This window comes from Paroedura picta, chromosome 10, assembly GCF_049243985.1.
Source record: "Paroedura picta isolate Pp20150507F chromosome 10, Ppicta_v3.0, whole genome shotgun sequence".
Classification (NCBI taxonomy): Eukaryota; Metazoa; Chordata; class Lepidosauria; order Squamata; family Gekkonidae; genus Paroedura; species Paroedura picta.
In genome coordinates, this window is record NC_135378.1 from 37,955,934 (window position 1) to 37,978,395 (window position 22,462).

A 22,462-nucleotide genomic window follows, 5' to 3' on the forward strand; every position below is an offset into this window, starting at 1 on the left:
GCTACTACTTCTTGCACAACCAGAACCATCTACATTAAACTAACATTCAATGGGCATGTTTTCAGCCCAGTGATAAATGTGTTTTTAGGCAGGCTGTTAGGCACAAGGCTCAGTGCCGTAATGCACCTTACCGGTGCATTTACCACATGCCTCGGAGTATTTTATTGCATATTAATGCACATAGAGACTTGCTCCTTCAGACCAGCCTCATACTGTAGCGTGTAGTAGGAGACTTTTACTCACAGGCACTAACAGCTAAAGCTACCACCAGAAAGCAGCAGTGCTTACAAGGAGATGAAGGAATAGAAAATAGCTTACCCACCCTATTGGGCCCTGGTTTTCCCTCCCATTATATAGAGTGAAATTACATATATATATAGACATTTGGAGAATAGGCTTTTGACTTTGAGGGAATTTTTTGAACTGTCTTCTGTCCTCCTTATGAAACTATTTCCAGCTAGGCTATTCAATATCAGGACATGGAACTGGTTGTGTTCTTTATATTTCTTAAGGTAAGATAAGATGTATAGTAACAACATAGTATTATTGTATTACCATTACTGGCTTTGTCCCCAGTTTATGAAGAACACACACAGTCTCTTCAGAGGAACACATGCAGAGTATTCCAAAATCTCTTAAAAGACTTTAAAGCAGGGGTAGTCAAACTGCGGCCCTCCAGATGTCCATGGACTACAATTCCCAGGAGCCCCTGCCAGCGTTCGCTGGCAGGGGCTCCTGGGAATTGTAGTCCATGGACATCTGGAGGGCCATAGTTTGACTACCCCTGCTTTAAAGAAATGACTGTGATTTATCAAGACATACTTTGCAGTATGAACTATCAGTGGAGTTCATTTCCTGTTATCCTGGGAAGGCTGTGTATCTTGGACTAATGGACTATTCACCCTCCTCCATGTTCAGAACTGGAAATTGTACAGTGGCACTTTCAGCAAATGAATGAATGCCTTTTAGCCATTTTTCATAGAGTATATATATAAGATCACTTCCCACTCATGTCATGCACTAGAATACAACATGAACAGATTTAAATGTGGGACTGTTACATGAGGGACTCTGAAGCCACGGAGGTTTCAGCAAGCAAGGTCTGTTCAATCTGACTGGAGAAGGCATCCCAGACATTTATGCATTTGTATTATTTTTTAATAACCAGTTCCAAAGAAACCCAAGACATGGTAATGGAAAAAGTTACCCTATAATGAGAAAAGACTCCTCCAGTACTACAGGACAAGACGGAACAAAATTTCTTTTGAAACAAAACTGGCAGCATACAAAAACCTATGTGTTTAATTTTTTCTATAACATTTAGTGATGGATTATAGCCTTTCTAATAGACAATTATTTTTATCTATTTTAGAAAAACATGCAATATTCAAAGGACTGGAATAGCCATTTTCCTTTCCTGCTGAAGGTTTATTAGTCCTTTAAAATAATACCTCATCTATTAAAAAAAAAAAACTAAACATGAGCAGGCAGTGTGATGCAGCAGTAAAAAAGACAAATGCCATTTTGGGCTGTATCAGCAGGGGCATCACATCAAAATCACAAGATGTCATAGTCCATTGTATATGGCACTGGTCAGACCACACCTGGAGTACTGTGTGCAGTTCTGGAGGCCTCACTTCAAGAAGGACGTAGATAAAATTGAAAGGGTACAGAGGAGAGTGACGAGGATGATCTGAGGCCAAGGGACCAAGCCCTATGAAGATAGGTTGAGGGACTTGGGAATGTTCAGCCTGGAGAAAAGGAGGTTGAGAGGGGACATGATAGCCCTCTAAGTATTTGAAAGGTTGTCATTTGGAGGAGGGCAGGATGCTGTTTCCATTGGCTGCAGAGAAAAGGACACGCAGTAATGGGTTTAAACTAAAAGTACAATGTTATAGGCTAGCTTTCAGGGGGAAAAAATTCACAGTCAGAGTAGTTCAGCAGTGGAATAGGCTGCCTAAGGAGGTGGTGAGCTCCCCCTCACTGGCAGTCTTCAAGCATAGGTTGGATACACACTTTTCTTGGATGCTTTGAGCTGATCCTGCATTGAGCAAGGGGTTGGACTAGATGGCCTGCATGGCCCCTTCCAGCTCTATGATTCTATGACACAATTGGATGGACTCAATGGGCTTTGAAAAATGATGTATACCCTGAGGCTAAGAAATAATAATCTGAAATAATTGGCATATGCAATATCTTAGTCTTCTAATCCAGTGGTCCCCAAACTTTTTATCACCGGGGACCACTCAACGCCTTTTACTGAGGCCCGGTGGGGGGGGGGGGTAGTTTACTCCTCTACTCTCAACCACTGCCCTAACGCTCTCTGATCGCTATGGTTATGTTTAAACATCCCTTCATAATAAGATACAGACACGCCACAACTATGAACATAAGGAACATTTTATTTTCATGGAAATTTTTACTCATGACAATGACAAATCAATGGGAACCCTGACCTTGTTTCTCTGCAACGAGATAGTCCTATCTGGGAGTGATGGGAGACAATGTTAATATATGTTATCTGTATCTTTTCCTGTTTCCTATAAACTGCCCTGGGCCCTCAGAGAGGGCGGTATATAAATATAATAATAAAATAAAAAATAAATGACACCCGAAGTGTGTTGTAAAGGGCTGGGGGGGATGAAGTAAAGGGCCGGGGGGGGGGGAAGCGTTCTTCAGGGTCCACCTCCAATTAGTCGAAGGACCACATGTGGTCCGCAGCCCACAGGTTGGGGATCGCTATTCTAATCAACTGTACTAACTTAGAAGTGCCTGCCTTTGGAAGACTCTTCCTTGCCTTTTTTAGCAGAAGATTACATCCTGAGTTTGAACTTGGAAATTCGTATGTGCTTAACCTGTGCTGAGCAATAAAGGTTAAGCTCTATGCAGAGTTTAACATTTCTGGTCTCCTTGGCTGGGTCTGAGGATTTAGACTGGGAACAGCTCTCATTCCCATCTTCTTGGCCCATCAGTGGGGATGTGTGGTTGAAGGCTATGACTGGAGCTGTGACCAGGAGTTGGTCTCATCCTGGCTGGACCACAGTGGCATCACTTGATGTCTTTATTACCACTGATATATGTTGTATATATTTACTGGAGAAGATGATGGCATCATTCTGCCACTGCTATGAATAGACTGATATCCTTAACACAAATAGTGGGCCACATCATTAGCTGTAATGTAGTTGTTTGTATTGATAAGTAAAAATACTGTATTGATAAGAAGTAAAAATACTTTTTTGCCCAAGTGAAAAAGAAAAAAAACAACACGTGTAAACATTAACAGACTGCTAGCACACAAAAGACAGAGAAGAACCGAGTTATACTTGGGCAAACACTAGGGAGCAAGCTGCAATGTTCTGGTGCTATCAACACCTTTGAAGCTCACCATTGACCTGGATGACTGTCATTGTGGTCGTCTGGGAGGTGACAACAGACACAAGTCACGTTTGTCTCCTTTTCCCATGCTGCTGGCTTTAGCAGTTCAGGGACATATCTTAGTTGCTTGAATGCTTCACCAGCATTGTGTGCTGAGCAAAATAATCTGGTGGTCCACTGTCTGGGACAAATTACAGGAAATGGCTAGCCTTTAAATCGGGGTGGCCAAACGTGGCTTTCCCGATGTTCATGGACTACAATTACCAGGAGCTCCTGCTTTGGGAGAAGTAGTCAATAATATTACCTGTCTCTTGTCATTAGTAGTATTGTTTTCTTAACTTCTTCTTTACTAAATTGTACAGGATCCTGTCCATATAGTATTTAAGTTGGCATTAGCACCTGCTTGTGTAGCAGGGCCGCAGGACAGGCCTGAAATAAAACATTAAGAGCCCATGTATTTAAAGGGGGGATCCTATGTTGCATCTGTCTCTTATTTTAATATCCAGCTTCTCAATTATTTTATAAGTTCTTTGTATGAATTGTTCTTGTGGTTTTAAAAAGTCAACAAACTGGCAAAAAGATGGTAATATTGGATTTGGTAGGTGGAATAAAAAATGGCTCCTTATACACACAGCTGCTCATAATGATTGCAATATGTTTAAGGACTATTCTTGGATACATTTCTCTGTTTTTAGATGCAAATTTTCTTGCCAATCTGATCTTCACTGTCTCTGTTCTACTTATTTAGCCAAACTGTTCCAGTACAGAAATTCAGCAGTGTGGTATTGAAGAGAATCTATAAACAATGTAGCAGGCTTAAGTAGCAAATATGAAAATTAGGTTTACAATCGCTATTAACTAATACAAATGATGCCTGCAAGTCATATATAATTTTTTTTTAATGGGGAATACTTTGGGGTGAATTTCCTTCCCCTGCTTTGCACCTTCTTTGGTAGAATGCATAGAAAAGTGGTGCTAAAACTTTTTTCCTTAGAGATGCATAGAGAAGGGGCTCTAATCTTAGGCAAAAGTGTGAAGAACTGTTCATAACATATAGTTTTAATTAAAACTGCCTGAAATCACTTGAGTATGTGGATATATGGGATATTTTGCCTGCAGGAAAATAAAGCAATTCATATGGATGGCACTAAAGAATCAATGAACCATATGGGATCATTGTGGATATGTCAACATCTTTAAACAGCTTGGGGATTGGTATGAATAATGGTTAAGGGATAAGTGGGTGAAGAGTGGGCTGGGCCGGTCTGGGTGAGGACCCTCACCGGGACAGACAATAGTTCTAGCCAGTGTGCTTCTAGGCCCGGCGGGAAGGCCACGCTGCCGCCAGCGGGGGGAAGGAGACTTTCCCACCAGGCCCAGAAGCACACCCGGTGCCTCGTAAAGAGCCCGGGTATGCTTCTAGGTTCAGCGGGAAGGCCACGCCACGGCTGTGGGGGGACCAGGGGAAGGCTGTGCTGCGGCCAGGGCTGGGACAAGGAGCCCTCTCAATCCCTTATCTTTCTCTTTCTTTTGTACCCTCACTCCTCTCCATCTGCTGCTACCTTCCTCTCTCTCTTCTCCATTCACTCTTTAACTCGACCACCTCTGGCCCACCTCCTTACCCTACACCTGCCTTCCACCCCCTCTGCATTCTTCCCTTTTCTCCCTCTTTGCAGACCTGTCTTCTTCATTCACACAACTCTCTCCTCCCATTCACCCTTTCTAGCGTCCATTGTATTTACAAGTACAATGGGCTTTAAATCTAGTACTCTATAAAACAGGACCTTGACTGACCACACACATTTGTACCTCTAGGCACACAGGATTGCATTTCTCCCACATGAAATACAAGTGTATTTGTATTGATCTACTATTAAAGACACAGAACTTACAGAATTTTGGCTATGACAATGGAAAAAGGAATGTTTGCTAATGCTGGATCAGTTAGCTAGTGTTTTTGCTAGTGACTGGCTACCTTTGCTAGAGAGTATAGAGTGTTTTGGTGCCTGTGTCTTTGAGAAAGGAGTTAAGGATGGTAATTATTTCCCTTAACATATTATATTTGTTGTCCTTGTCATCATTTCTGAAGACAAATTACTTTTTATACTCCATTTTTCTCTGGCTTAAGGAATCTCAAAGCTTACCATCTCCTTCCCTTCCTTGGCTAAAAACATAATAAGAGACCATATGAATCAGACCAATAGTCCATCAAGTCCAGTATCCTGTCTCACACAGCGGTCAACCAGTTCCTCTGAGTAGCCAACAGCAAGGCATAGAGGCCAAGGTTTTCCCCGATGTTGCTTCCTGGTTCTGGGATTCAGAGGATTAGTGCCTCTGAATGTGGAGGTTACCCTCAGTCACAATGGCTATTAGAATTGATAGACTTATCCTCCATGATCTAATACTCTTTTAAACTAATATTTCCTTTTATTGGTCCTGAACCTACTGCCCATCATCTTCTTTGGATGCCGTTGAGATCTAGTTCCTGGGGAGAGGGAGAAACTGCTATCTTTGTCTATTCTCAAATAGCTCTCAGCTACAAAGCATTGATCTGTAGACTTCATTCAGCCGCAGACCATATGTTTCTGACACATCTACCCCCTTATGATTGCCCCAAGCTGAAAGAGAAACATCTGTTGTTACTGTAACTTGTGGAGACAGGAACCCGAAGGGAACACCGGGTAGCAGGCTAAAATTAAGGGTCTAACATTGTAACTCTCTTATCACTACCCTCAAAATGGAAAGGCACTGGTTCTGAGAAGGAATAGGGTGGTGAAAAACCCACATGAACCAGTTCTATAGAGGCTGCATTCTGAAGTGGGAAAGGGTGACCATAAAGGTGGTGAAGGCAATAAGGGCTGAGAGCCTCTGAATAGTAACAGCCCTTTGAAACTGTTTTGAAATAACCTGGTTGACTGGACTCTTGATGGATAATCCCACGTCCTATGGCAAGAAAACTCGTGCTCCAAAAAGGACGCTTACTGAGAAAGAACAAAAAAACAGAATCAGTGGCACCTTTAAGACCAACAAAGATTTATTCAAGGCTTGATCTTTCGAATGCAAGCACTCTTCCTCAGACTTGCTTGCACTCGAAAGCTCACACATTGGATAAATCTTTGTTGATCTTAAAGGTCCCACTAGACTCTGGTTTTGTTTTATTGTGCTGTTTCAGACCACCACTGCTACCCACTTGAGAAAGAACAAAGTCTGAGTTCTCCAAATTATGTCTCCATAGCTAATGACAATTGTGTCTGTTTTTACCAAGCAACCAAATAAGGGAAGATGGAGATCCCTGGGGCCTTATGTGAGCAACCAATGCTGATATACATTTAGTAAAAACTCAAGGTACAGTGGCCATACCAAAAGGGAAAACACTATACCCGTAAGGAATTCATTGAAATTTAAAACTTAAATATTTCCTATGCTCAGGATGAATGGAAACGAGAAAATTCATATCTTGGAGGCCCAAAACAGTGAACCAATCTCCTGAATTGAGTAATTGTAAAACCAAGATCAAGGAGGCCAAAAGGGGCCTGATTTTAAAAGAATGATAATTTGTGGTTAATCCTCTTTCCCAAATTGATATGGGGAGAAGGAAACCAGAACTAGGTTTAACCTACTTGCTGAGTTTTCGCATGATGCTATACTTACCCAGTCTATCCAATAGGCAATAGTTCTTATATTCACCCAGTCTATCTATCCAATAGGCAATAATCTTCTTGCCATGCATTGCAATAGCTTTGGGCATGCATAAGAATTAGCAAATCTCTATCTTGCCCACTCCACTTTTTAAGATGATGTATTTTTGGCTTAGATACATATGGTTCTGTGTGCAAAGTCTTCATATCACACATTCCCTTACAAGCATAATTGCACACACAGTTTCCACTGAATGTTCAAACCAGCCCTTGATTTAAACCTGATAAACTATCATACTGAAATAATTTCAATATGATGTATGAGAGTATTAGTTTACAGCTATTTTCATGTGTTCTAAAAGCTTTCATCTTGCCACAGGCAGGGATAGATTTCATAGCTTGATTATCATACTGAGGTTGGTTTTTCATTCTGTCTTAAAGTTTTTTAACCTTTTCAACTTTTTTCTTTAAATTGTAGTTTTTTATTGTCTTTCTACCAAATAAAATACAAGAAAAATATTTATGCAATGACAAAAAGTGTATTGCCATTAATACGCTTAGCTTGTTTATCTATGTGCATTTTTTTCATTCCCATATGGTTTCTTTTAGTGCTGAAATGCTGTTATAAATGGAAACTTTTTTTTTTTTTTTGCATACTTGTGGTTCATTGATAATCCTGCTATATTCTTCCTTAAGGTCACAGAATACAGCAAAATGAAGTGACTTGTAGAACTAAAATTTGCTTGTTAATATATTCCAGTCTGATAAAATCTGGATAAAGACATTTTGTTATGTCAGCACAATAGCTGCTGAATTAAAGAAAGCCTTCAAATAAATCTATAATTTCTTCTTTGTGTTTTATATGCTAGAGGTTTAAAAGCAACGTTCTCAGTCTAAAATACACTAAAGAAAATACTGTAAAACTGGGTTCCTTTTAAAGAATGGATAGTTTTTAATATTAAAAAGTGACCGTAAGACCACATCCCGTGACTAAAGAGAGCCAGCTTGGTGTTTAGAGTGGAGGCCTCTAATCTGGAGAACTGAGGTAACCTTGGGCCAGTCACAGTTCTCTCAGCATTCTCTCAGCCTAACCCATCTCACAGGGTGTCTGTTGTGGAGAGAGGAAGTACAGGTGATTGTAAGGTGCATATCCATTCAGAAAAAAGTAGATTATGTTTATAGATATTTGCCTCAGTCCAACTAGGAACTATACATGCTAGGAACTGCATATAGCAGGATAGGGAATTGAATGCATAAACAGGTGCTACATATAATTTATTTTTATGCATATATTTCCAGCCTTTCTGTCAAAACAAAGAGTCAAGACAAATTATTTAAATATAATCCTGTATAGGACAACAGATAAAAGAGCTAAAAGGCAAACAGAACCACCACCACAAAAGAAATATGAGGAATTAATCAATTAATTAATTAATGAAACCTATTAAATAAGAACATTTTTCCTGGGAAATGTCAAAAGCAATGGCAGTACGATGTTTGTTGCCTTGTGCCCCAGAACTCCTATTTTGTGGGCTACCAACTACATTGTAGCCCTTCTTTCCACTTCCTGCCAATTTCTGGCTCTGACAACAAAATAAGCTGACAAAACCTATGGGCACTTTCATAAAGGAGTTTATTTTTGTTCTGGATCTCAGCTTGCAGGGATAATGTAACATTGGTGAAACCTTTCTTTCATTGTCTATCCTGAATTCATGTGTGAAATCACACTGAAACTAGAAGGCCAACTGCTAGTTCAGGCACACTTTCCTTCAAAGCGCCAAGCCAAGAACAATCAATCATTCCCCCCGCCCCCCCCAAAGTGTCAAAAATGTTTTTCTTGTATTAAACTCAGAATCCAGTTTTAGAATCACATTGTTTTTAGAATATTATTTTCTGATCTGTCATCTAGCAAACCCAGGAGAATTTCTAGGGCTGTCTGAGAAGAGACTGTTTTGAAATTCTCAATAAATCCAGAGAGCTTTCAATTTGTTTCTTGAGACATGAATGTACTGATTCCCCAGTCTACAGTGAGTACTTTACAATCCTCATCAGTGTGAATGATAAAAAAATTCTTATGATAATTAATTTCGCTGGCAGTCATGATTAGTAATAAGGTCAGAGGAATCTCAGCAACCAAGACAGAAATGTGACTGTAACACTAGTTATACACTTCTGCCATTAATAATTTTAGGAATTTGGAGACAAGAGATTTGTGACAAGTATATTGACCAACCTGTCTGATGCAAAAAACATCAGGTATTGCCTGTTTCAGCACCATTAATATAGTCTTGGAAGTTTAAGAAGACAATTTTAGGTTGCTAGGTAACATTTTAGGAAGTACAACTTAATCCATGCACAGGACCTGCACAGGCATAATCCCAATACACAGATGAGGCAGAAGTGTCAGAAAGAAAGATTAATATTTTTTGGCACAGAGCAAAACCAAGCCAATACAAAATAACCTCTATTGATCCAAAACAGAACCAATAGAACTGCTGGTGCTTACAGTTAAAAGAAAATTACAGAAAACCTTTTAAAACATTCTGACACAGGTTTCTGACAGGAATACTGCAGCATCTGGATTGTGAGATCTCTTAGGGAGTACAATCCTAATGCCAAGAGGCCCTTGTTAGCAGGCCCAGGGCCCTCTCCCCTTACCTGCTGCTGACTCCAGGCACTGAGGTGCGTCTGAGAGCAAAGTGGCTAGAGTCCAGGGACAGAGGGTGGGAGCTGCAGGGACAGGGCCAATCTTTGCTGGCTGCACTCTGATTGGCCCTATTCCAACTTGAATAGCCAGACACGCTCCACCCCCCAGGTTGTTTCACAAATATATAGAGGAAGCATGGATATGGATAGGAGTTTGGGGGAGGGGGATCAGACTCAATCTAGAAACTTGGAAAGGCATTGAAAAAATAATGTGCAGTATCAGTTGAGTAGCCATGTTGGTCTGAAGCAATAGAACAGTTTGAGTCTCATGGCACATTTAAGACCAAGAGATTTAAGGGTGTCACTGGACTCAGGTTTCCAGTATTGTAATGCTTTTGTATAAATCTGTACAAAAATAAATCATTTTGCTTTTATTTCCTCTTCTAATAAATCCAAACTGCTACTTTTGCTGTTGTGTTTAACTTATTCTCTATATTTTCTCAAAGCCAAGAGCAATGATAAAAGCAAAATAATACAATGGAGAATTACATGGGAAATTACAGTATCTCAAAATGCAATCCAAAAACAAAGCACTGTCTTTTGAATAGGTACTTTGGTAGGGGATTTTGAGTTGATTTGCATAGGAGTCAGAAAACTGAGTGACTATCCTCTAAGTGACTATCATCTATATTAAGTAATGGTTCTCAGACAGTGGGTTGGGACTCATAGCGATTAAGATGGGTTCAAAGCGAGGGAGGAGGAGTGACCAGGTAAGACGCAAAGGAGATTCAATAGTTTTTATCAAACTGGATTTTTATTGTTGTAAACCATCACAAGCAGTGGGAGTGGTGGTAAATGAACTAATAAGTACATAAATAAAAGCTAATTAGGTTTCTACTGCATAACCTGTGGAATGTCCATGAAAAAAAGCCTGCTGCTTAGGAATGCTGAATACGAAAAATGAAAAATAAATTGTAAACTTTGGTGCGAATCCTGGATTTTATAATGGGAAAGGGGAAATAGTGTGGAGTTACTAAGTAAGTTCCACTAAAAAAAAAATGGAACTAATGATGTTTTTTACATCAAGCAAAAATGTAGCTTTTCACCAAGCTTGTTTAGAAGGAGAGAGAATAATGTGTTTTAGACAGTTATGGCTTTCAGATAGCCTGTGACTTCAGACATTATTTTTTAACTTTGTCACACACATTTATTCCAACCATAATAGGTTTCTAATAATTTAAAACATGATTTATTGAACATTGTACAATGCTGGATTTAAACCTATAAATATTGTAATGAATAATCTATTGGACTGAAGAAAACTTAAATTTAAAGTAAAAACAATCTTAAAACAGCTGGATCATGAAAAATAGATCAACTCTGAGAACATTAGAGTTCTGTTATAGGTTTATAGAAATTTAAAAGCATGAAGAAAAAAAGACCAATACAGTAATAGGCCTTTTCCTCTTTATTCTTTTCATTTTTCTTCTATGAGGTTACAATTTTTGCAGCTGGTCAGAAATATCATATTCCCTACTGTCTCAAAGGCTTTATATGACTAATCTTAACCATGCTTAAAACCGAACATATAAGCAGCTGTTGAAAATAAAGCAGGCATTATGGAAAAGTTTACAAATGCACCAAAAAGAATAAAGCACCTTCTTTTACAATGTCCACAAAAAAAAAACCCTCCTCCAAACTGCAGCACTGTACGTTTTATCCTGTGTAGTCCATCGTTTGAACACTCATGGTATTTTTGTATGAAGTTTGCAGACAAATAGTTTGAAGGGTCTACAACCATTCCATTGAGCTCCCTAAAGTTTACATAAAAGATATGAGGCATCAACTGCTGGGCTGAAATTAATTAGGACAACAGTGTTTTCACAGGATAGCTATGGATAGAAAAGGAGTTTTCTGGAATGAGCCTTGGCAAGATAATGTACTCTTTAATGTTACTTATACAACCTAACATAAAAAAAATATTATGATGAATTTATGTTTCAATTGATCATGCAATTACTCAAATTATTTGCAACATAATATTAAATATGTATATATTCCACATGCTCTGTGATAGACTCTCACTAGATTTTTAAATTAAGAGCCAAACTGATGAAGGAGGAAGAAAAAAGACTGCTCTCTTTCTCACTCCTAACTGCAGTCCACTGAACTATATATCCAGACTGGCTAGCCCAGGCAAGTCTGATCCCATCAGATCTCACAACCTAAGCTCAGGATCGGCCCTGGCTAGCACTTGGCAGGGACATCCAAAGAACAACAGAGTCGTAACACGGGGGCAGGAAATGATAAACCACCTCCAAAGGTCTCTTGCCTGGCAGCCAGACAGCCTTAGGAACTCCAGCCTATATTACACACATACCATAGACAGACAGACAGACAGACAGACAGACAGACAGATAACTGACCTTTGTGGCTTTTGGTCTATACATAGAATCATAGAATCAAATCATAGAGTTGAAAGGGGCCATACAGGCCATCTAGTCCAACCCCCTGCTCAACGCAGGATTACTGATCCTGTGATTTTCCCAGGTTGGGGTGGGGAATGCTGAGGAAAGGGTTTGGTGGAGAAAATTTGTGATCCTTGCAAGGCTGGATTCTTGGATCCAATCTGATGCATCATATCCTTTTATTTGCACTAAGTGCTGCCATTAATCATTTCATGTATGTATTACCTATTGCAGTAATACTGGTTGAGTGGCTTATGAGTTGCATTTGGCTGTTTGACATGCCATCTATGTCTATTCTGAGCACCACTCCTCAGAGTGGCATTTGCTCTATGTTTCAGGAAGGTGGGCATGACTATTGGAGTTTGTGGTTAGAAAGTGGTCCCCTCCTTGGTGCAGTTCTCACTGAACGGACTGGATGATGGGTATGCTGCAAGCCTCATGCCAGGGATAGAAGTAAAGAGGTTATACTCTTCAACACCCCTTCTTACTCTGCAGCCTGTGTTTTCATGCTGGTATCTGGGCAGCTACAAGGAAGTGAATAAGCTGGTGACCAAGAAGAGAGAGTTAAAGTACCACCAGCAGCATCACCTCAACCATGGTACCCATACAGGAAAAGAACAATCTGGCAACAGTGAGGTGGTGACAACTTTATTTCCTCTCTTTAAAATACCACTGACGCAACCCAAGAAGTTCCTGCGCTGGGAATCCTGCACAACAGAATTAAAATGCTTCATTTGGTAATTAGAAATGGCTGACCTAGTATTTTACTTCTGGTTTTAAAAGGGTGGAAATCCATGATTTTTCTAAAAAATGAATTAAAGAAATTCATACACACGTATCTGAAAAGTGTTTGAATATTTTGGGGTGATCTATAGTGATGGTGGTGTCACCAATGAATGTTAAAAGAAACAGAATGCCTCTCCAGTGACAAAAAGCTTATCATTACAGTGGCCATAAGTAAAATGGCCAAAAAAGCACAACTATCTATATTTATTTTCTGTTATAAATAAATTTTGAAGGGTAACTTTTTATGATTGTCTTAGAAAGAATGATTCAGTGTTAGTGTTAGAGCCAGCTTGGTGTAGTGGTTAGGAGCGTGGACTTCTAATATGGCGAGCCGGGTTCAATTCTGTGCTCCCCCACATGAAACCAGCTGGGTGACTTTGGGCTCGCCATAGCACTGATAAAGCTGTTCTGACCAAGCAGTAATATCAGGGGTCTCTCAGCCTCACCCACCTCACAGGGTGTCCATTGTGGGGATAGGAAATGGAAGGCAAATATAACTTTAAGACTCCTTAGGGTAGAGAAAAGCGGAATATAATAACCAACTTGTCTTCTTCTAGTACGACTTCGTGATCCTAATGACCACTGGCCTATACAGGCCTGCTAATAAATCTTCCTGCATCAATACTATGCTGAACTGGCAGGAAGACATTATGTCGGCCTTGTGTTCTGGGACTCTATCTACAGAAGTTGAGGGGGGACTAAGTGGAATTTGCATTGTGATGGGAGGAAAGTTAAGAAAGGTAGCATACTTTTATGCACTTACTGGTCAGTCTAGTACTGCCTACAGTGTAACATAATAACATAAGCTAAAAACATTCCCACTGAAGTCAATGTAGAGTGCAAGATGACAGCTCCCTATACTCCTTTCCAGCCTCACAGGTACATGACAGAAGAATAAACTCACCGGCTCTACAGACAGATAGTACAGCAGCAGATGTGAAAACACTTTGAACAAAGACTACGAAGTTCTCATCATTGAGCTTTTTTCCCTGTCTGTTTCTCTGGCTGTGCAGCAGTATGGTGCTTTTTAGTGCTCTTTCTGTTTTCCCTCTAAGTTTATTGGTGCTTGCAAGCCTTATGGAGGACACATTTCTATCTTCCAGAAGCAAGATTTGACCCACCTTTCTTTCCATTGCATTATTTTCCCCAGTCAAACTAACAGCATGCTCACAGCCCATTATGAACCTGTTATACTATGTAATGTTTCCTATAATTCATCCATACAAATTGTCTAGTCCTCTCACACTGACACCAGTACAAATATGTTTAACTCATAAACAGTGCATTTCTAATAGGTGGGATATAGTGAGATTTGAACACTTCTCCTAGGAGCCTATGATGATTCAGTTGAGTCTGGGTGGTACCGAGGTGGGGAGGGAAGCCCAATCTTATCTTGGGGTCTGTGGTATCTCTTGGCAGCCCTGCACCTTGATTTACAGAGTAAATATTCAAGCTAATAGACAACTAGCAGATAGTTAAATTTCTGGAGAAATGAGGAGTCTTTTGTGTAGTAGGCTGTGAGCATGCGGTTAGTTTGATAGGTATATTCCATAATTTTGTTTGTACACATATGGGGTAAATGGAATACAAGTCTTTCTCTCCTTAAAAATACTGAAATGTTTAAATAAGGAAGGGGCATTTCATATCGTGACAGTGCTACTGAGAGGCCAGGACTAAGGTGGAAGGTGCAAAATCCAAGAACCCGGTTTTTGGAAATCAGAATGCAGTCCTTTGTGTGGAGTTTGTGGAGGCCAAATTCAATATGCATCAGAAACAAAGCTCTTGGCATTAAGTTCAGGAAGTTCTGATTGAATACATACTCTAAAAAGGCCACACAAAAAAGTTTGCTGATTTTATCCACACTTTAAAGACATTTTACTGATAATTAATCTGCTGATATCTTTCTACAGACTAATATTTTTCCATCTCACAAGTAGAACTACACACCTGCTTTGAGCTATTCTGACAGCTATTTAATTAGAAACTGCTCATATCCCACCATAATTATCTTTGTTGCAATGTCAAAAGACCCATTTTCAACTTGCATTCTGAATCTTTCATTATATGTTTTTTCATATGAAACTTAATAAAAAAAAAATAAAATGTAGAAATTTGGTTGAGAACCAATTATAAGAACAGCCATAATATTTCTCAAATTTACTTTGTTGCTTTGTGCTTCTATTCCCTTTGGCTTATGAAACTCCCTCCCTCTATACGCATGTGTAGAGGGGCAAAAATGACTTGAGGAGGAATCATCCTGGTCACTAATCCAAATTATGCACTGTTTATGACTCTGAAGTCTAGAACACATTAATTTATGAAGGTACATCTGATCTAAGTTTAGAGCCGCGTATCGCACAAAAGTAGTAACAGTATACATTGTTGGTACATTTTATTTGAGTGGCTATGGTTGTTTATGTTTATTAAAAGAGCTAATATTTTAGACGAGGTTGCCTGAACTGGATATTATATCAGAACATAGAAGTATTTTAATGAATGTAACCTTCGTAACCTCACAAGTAAAAAAAAAAAATGTTTCCAATAGCAAATCTTAACGTTGGATATTACTTGGATATCAAAATCATGTTACCAACTTGTTTTGTCAATGTTGCTAAAAATTCAAGATTAGGTGGTCTAAGGCATCCCTTCCACGTCCTGAACCCAACTAACCTCCCTACGAGTTCTTATTTAGAAAATTATTATTGTACTATTAACTGTTACAATACAATACAACTATTAACTGTTACAATATCATTACTCAATTTTGGTTCCCACTGTTATGATTGCTGTTATTATGATTGCAATGTATATCCCTATGTTTTATGTAAACCGCCCTGAGCCTTATGGGAGGGCGGTATAGAAATAAAACAAAGAAACAAATACCGAACTTTCTAGCATGACCTTGCAAACTGAACCTTACGAAACCAAATCACACTACTAACAGACAATCCTAAGCAGAGTCAGTAAATCGATTTCCATCTGCTTAGACTGAAGTAACTGTGCATAGGATTGTGTGATGTTCAATGGTCTGTTTGTGTGCTGAAATATATCCCCCCACACACACACACACACACAATTAATTAGACACTGAGCTCTGGAAAATGTGAAGTAGGAACTGTTATTGATCTGTATTATAGCATTATCTTTACTTTTATTTACTTGTATTTTGGTGGCATTCAGGATCTCCAATCAGGATCAGATCCTCATCAAGATATGCAGTATTCCAACATATGGTGGGCTGGGCAGAAGTCCCTGTTGAGAAAATCATAACATCAAAGTTGCATTTAGAGGGACTAGACCTTCTTGGAAATTGAAGGCATTTTAAAAGTGGATATGCCACTTTTTTTTCAATGCTCCATGGTATCCTGGCAAAAAGAAGGAACCCCACCAATAGCCACAGGTCTCATTTATCCCATAAAATCATATCAGAGTCCAGCACATTCGGTTTGGGTGAAAAAAATTAAAAGGAATATGTTTCATTTCACACACGGCAAATGTTAGTGTCCTTAACACTAATCAATAAAAAAACTCCCACCATGCAAGATGTCTGAGACAAACGGTAAGCTACAGAATTAAGAAATAGTCTAAAACAGATACATAACCCAGTATTTTATTTACTGAATCAGTATCCCTACCTTTCTATGATCTCTGTTCAAGAATTACTCTTTCAGCAAAGAAGTAATTATTAAGTTTATTCCTCAGAATACACCTCAGTAAATCCTTATATGTGCTCACCTGGATGGCCCAGACTAGCCTGGTCTCATCAGGTTTTGGTAGCTAAACAGGGTTGGCCCTGATTAGTGCGGAGATGGAAAACCATGGAGGAGGTCCAAGGTTGCTATGCAGAGGCAGGCAATGGCAAAACACCTCTGGGACTTCCAGGGTTACCTGAAGTTGGCTGCAACTTGACAGCATCTTCCATCACCAATCTTTCTATACACTTTTAAAAATTACCAGAAAAGAAACTTTCAGAAGGCCTGGTACCATTCCTAACAGAAGATCATTTTTTCAGAGTTCTGGTATTAAAATGATTGAGAGCATGCGCAGAGGGGCTTCAATTTGCTTCTAATGGAACAGTCGTGTATATTTAACTAGAAGCAAATCTTTCTATATTCAGTAGGATTTGTTCTCATGCAAGTCCATACAGGACTGGAGACTAGACTATTTGGGAGGGAGGGAAAGCTCCAATTTCCTGTTCAACAACTGAATTACAGAAGAAGTACCTTAGATCATTCTCTCAAAACCTTGGAAAAGGCTGTCTCCCTACCACCACATGGAAAGATTGCTGCTACAGAAAAATTTCTCTGCAAAAATACCTGTAAATCTTCCAGTCCTTGGTTTCCCTTTTTGCTAAGAGGAAATGGCTGATTCCTCTCTGCTCAAAGGAGCACTGAAGCACCAAATGTCCTGAGTGAAAGGACAAAAACAACAAAAACTGCCCTAGACCTAACTTCATTATAGTGTATAGCAGTGGTCCCCAACCTTTTTATCACCGGGGACGCTTGTCAACGCTTGATAATTTTACTGAGGCCCGGGGGGGGGGGGGGGAGTAGTCCTGACTTCTTGCCGCCCCTTGGTGGGTGCTGCCAGAAGCAGCTGCGCAGTGTCATGCCAAGGGGGAGCCCCAGCCATGGCAGCCGCTGGAAAGCACCAAAGGTGAGCTGGCAGCAGAGTGGCAGGGCAGCTCCTGAGGCAGCAGCCGGGGAGGAGGACGAGGAGGAGCTGCGGCCTGGTACCGACTGATCCACGGACCGGGACCGGTCCCCGGACCGGGGGTTGGGGACCCCTGGTATATAGGCTTGATTCTGAGAAGAAAGGAAAATAGAGGTTTTAAAGAGAAAGGACAGCAGCTCATTGAGGCTTGATAGATATCTAGGGCCTTTTCGCACAGGGATCTTTGTTGCAAATTGTTTGCGGAATGAAAAATCGCCATTTAAAATAGTGGAATTCGTCGTTATGCATACCTGCCTTTGTAGTGGAATCAGTTGCGTTTTTTAGCGTTTCCCACAGGCTTCCGGTCTCGGCAGAAATCGCTAGAAAGGAAGCGCTATTGCCAAGCTTGTCCCGCCCCTGGCCGTCAAGCAGCCAATGGGCAGCCGTTAGCATGCTCCCAAACAGCCCCTTTCCCTTTAAGAAAGGTTTTTAAAAAAAAAAACGACCCATAGCAACGAATCTAGGTAGATTCGTTGCTATGGAGAGACCCATCCAGCTGCCTAATGTGAGCTGTCATTTGATTGTATGATCGTTTGCACGCTGCCTCGAGTGATAAAAAAAAAAATCCCCCCCCCTCTCACGGGCCCGATTTTCGGCTGAATTTATTTGTAAAAAATAAAGGGACTTTATTTCAGCAAACGGGCTTTTCAGTGGTTTGTGCTTAGTGACTAAAGGTGAAGGACTGAAGCCAGGGAAGCCTCTAAACAGAAAGAGGCTCGCCGGTGCGTTTATCCGCGCTCGCTCGGAGAAAAAAAAATGGCGATCGCTTCGCCGGAAGTTTGGAGGAGAGAGCCAGGGGGAGGGACTTTGAAGAACCAGCAACAATGGTAACGCACAGGTCTTTAGCGCTACTGTTGCAGATTGGTTGCAGGAGTGTATCGCTATCCGGAGGGTGAATCCACTTTTCTGGATTCCCCTGAAAGCGCCACAACGAAGCGCTTTTTGCTGATTGGTTTCAGGATTGTTGCAGATTGTCTACGACGTCGTGGGTTATGGCAAATTAGTAGCGTTTCCAAATAGCAACCATTGTGCTACTTTGAAGCCGTGCGAAATGGCCCCTAAATTTCTTTCTGCATTTGAGATAAATTTATCTCTCAAATTTTTCCATTCTTCTTCCTCTATGAAGGAAAGTCCTCATTAATGGAAGACAGATTCATTGACCAATCAAGGAGTAAAAGAGAGACAAGGATGCCCTATGAACTAATATACTAGTACAGATAAGCCAGATTTTTTTTTGGGGGGGGGTCTGCCTCTTCTGGAAGAAATATGTTTGTTTGCAGTTAGTGTTTCCAACCAATGGTTGGCACCTGGTAGGAGACTCGGGCTGGGGACATGAGGGAAGGTGTCATTGATGCCATGATTTCATTCACAGGGTGAACCAAAAATTGAAGACGTGTCATTGAACTGACAGTCTAGAATCTTAGAGCATTCTGTTGACACTGGGCGACATATGTTAAATGATGCAGTTTCAATCAACTTCAGCAACCCTTTGAAAATGGATTTTGCCATTTCACATGGTCCAATCCAGTTGCAAAGTGCATTAAAAGGGGATTGAAAATTTGTTACTTAATTTGCGTGAAAGCACCCAGTGTTTTTACCGCCAAAATGACATCACAATGTTAACATAATGATTATTTTTGGCTTCCCCCTGTGCCTTATTAAGCGTTGATAGTACTCAGGGATACTACAAAGAGGTGTCCTGCATTAGTAAGCTGCAATGCTAAGTTAAACAAAGACAACTTGGTTAGCAACCTGCTGACCCCTGAACAGTAAAGGATAGTAGAAGACAGGAGGGGGGTGAGGGCAGACCAAGTTGATGGATCACTTCCCCATTTACCAGCATGCCCCAGCCTCTACTGCATCCCATAAAGAATGTATCTACAAGCCCTGATACATTTACTGGAGCTAGTATACTACTCCTCCTAAAAGCTCAGAAAGCTAGCTTCCAGTGTAAAAGACGAAAAAACCACAAAGGTATTGGGGGGGGGGGAGCCCTTCACCAGATATCCAGTCAAACATCAGTCAGAACAACTGTCACTCTCCTTCACTTTGGACTGTTCATTGCTGCTTATCCTGGGAATGTTTACAATGTACACATGTTCATTTTAATATGCCGAAACTGGAACTGCAGCACATATTGGCCTTACATCTGTTTCATAATTTAGGTGTTTTTAATGTTCTTTTCTGCTTATCTACTTGTTACTCTTCTAAGATCAGAACCTGATCTGGGAAGCATCCTAATATCGTAATGACACATGTAACCTGGCAAGTTCATAAATAGGACACTGTGTGTTCTGAATCAGGTTGTACTCTCATTGAAAAATAAACATGTCATTTGAAGTGTTCTCTATTGTTTCTGTGTATTGAGAATGCTAGGCACATTGAAAAGAACCCCCTGCCTGTTTGCAGGTTTTTTCCCCCCTCTTCATTTCAAAAAGCTGCTTGTTCCAAGGAAAGCTGAGGTCACTATTAGTGTTGGCTTAGCACATACAAGAGGACATTAAGAATGAAAACTCAACGCAATAGAACTGCATTTCTAGGACTGAAATACTGGGGAACATAACCAAAGATACGCTACAAGACCAATATAAATCATTTTAAATGTTAGTAAAATTACTAACAGATTACTGCTAGTAATATTTGGCTGACAGATGCTTGATTTAAGGAAATCAGCTTCTAACAAACTTCAACATCTGGTAAGTGTCGTCATAGAAACAGGGCAGAGGTTAAGGACAGGTCTCTTAGTTCATCAATGTAAGGCATCAATGTGACTCTTTGACTAAATTGGTACAATAGAAATGACTGAATGCTTGAGCACGGCCAACGCCCTCCACAAAAATGTTTCAGCAGATCCAAAGTCCAGGTTCCTTTACTTTTTCCCAGCAGATGTTCATACTTACCATTTAGATTTTGGTAGCCATGTTTTATTTTTACAGCTGCACAATCACTATATTTTGGTATTATTCCTTGTGCTGTTTTTTCTTTTCCTATGAGTGTGTTATATAAATTGTACACAATCTGGAGGAATCATTTTTTCAACTGAAGCAGTACGGAGTCCTCTCATATTCATAATATTGCACTGATGGAACATGTAGTTATTAATATGCACACTACAATTACTAGCTTGGCTTGAATCTCAGTAGCTTTTCTGATTTCAGCTTCATTTTGAATGTCTGACAACACTGAAGCTGCTTTTACTAAGAGAAAGCAGAAAAGTCACTGTCGTATCATCTGGGGTCTGGTGTTTAGGATTAACACACAGGAGACTCTGGCAGCTTCAGTAATGCGCTTCTTTACTGCTTCTTGCACACTTGCCACTACAACCTATACAAACAGAATGACAGCAAAGTGAGGTCCCACCCATCCAGGCCTTGAGGAAGGAAACAGAAACCATTTTGTGAGGGCCTACTTAAAGGCATACACAAAATATACACGTGTATATATCCCAATTAGAGGCAGCTGGTTTTCCATAGTTCTTAATGTTTACATCATCGTTTTTAATATTTCAACAGCATGGTGTCTAATATTATGCTAAATTGGAATTCATACAGGAACGGTTCAGTATGGAGCTTTTCAGAAAATCCATTTAAAAATCAGTTAACATTACACCAAGAGGGGTGGAAGAAGAACTATGGAGTTTGTTAGGAGATATATGGACAGAGTTTTCTAATGAGAATAGATCTGAGGTTTTCTTTGGTCAGATATAACTTGGTTAATCAATCAGTCAGAGAAAGTGCTGGCAAGTGATTTGGTTTCTGTGGTAAAATTCCACTCGGATCACACAGTTTTGTATCACTGTGATATACTATTTAATAATTAGTCATTTCTTCTGTGGCTTGATTTTTTTTATGTATTAGAAATTTGCTTAGTTCTTGATTTAAAAACATTGCAGGGATTGTTTAACCAAATCATATCTTAATATATTTATAATATTGAAATCACAATGGGCAAATAAGCTTCTAATTACTAGATTATTATTATTGGTGTTGTTGTTGTTGTTAAAATTTCTAGCCTGCCACTTCCGAAAAGGCTCGTGGAGGGTTACAAACGTGCATAAAATCCCCAATAAAACTACCCCTAAAAACAGTTGAAAAACTATACCATAAAATGCATAGCAATCCATACACAGAATTCAAGATATACAGCAGCGAAAAAACAACAACTAAATCTCATAGTTTAGATAGTTTAGGTATACCCAAACAGGGAACAGAAGCAGTCTCATGACAGAAAAAAGTTATGAATCCACAACAAAATAAAATTTCTTGTTTCTTTTCTTCAAGTATATGCTTGACAATACAGAAGGAAACCTGGAACACATCCATAATGCTGAATACGTCAATACCATTCATTAATTCCAATGAACTTTCAACTTTAAGTCACTTTGTAAACATCCAGTTTGGGCTATAAATTTAGGTATTCCCAGTTTCACGCCTTTTTCAGGCAGATGCTCAGAAAAAGCTTCAACAAAATGAAACTGTACTGGGAGAATAGAGGTTTGGTGTAAGGTGCAAGCCTGCCTTGAAATTCTGTGCATGTTTCACTCATGCAACACAAGGCTCCACATGCTCCACTTACTCCTGATTTTCTTGCCAGTCAATCCTTTCGCACAGCAATCAGTTTGAGCATGGTTCTTCCACATCTCTGCCCTCCGTCTTCATTTTCGCTATTACACAGTTAGTTTATTTTGTTCTGCACATGGCTCAAATAATCAGGATTTTCAAAGGGAAGATGTCACTGTTACTAGTGTCACAGGCACACCCCATTTATTCATTGAGCGTGCTTATATTAATACAACATAACAGCTGCATTTTAAGGCACTAAAATACTGTACTG

The 22,462-nt window shown here is 39.9% G+C and overlaps 1 protein-coding gene across 25 annotated transcripts in view; it reads right to left on the reverse strand.

Moving 5' to 3' along the window:
* TENM3 (teneurin transmembrane protein 3) overlaps positions 1-22,462 on the reverse strand; it is a 1,688,047-nt gene that overhangs the window by 289,571 nt on the left and 1,376,014 nt on the right. For 14 of the 25 annotated variants that reach the window (XM_077302333.1, XM_077302335.1, XM_077302345.1 and 11 more), the window contains one exon: positions 16,076-16,168. The exons of the other annotated variants lie outside the window; for them this stretch is intronic. In XM_077302333.1, coding sequence (XP_077158448.1) covers positions 16,076-16,168 — 93 coding nt within the window. The remainder of the gene's footprint in view (positions 1-16,075; positions 16,169-22,462) is intronic. 25 annotated transcript variants of the gene reach the window in all.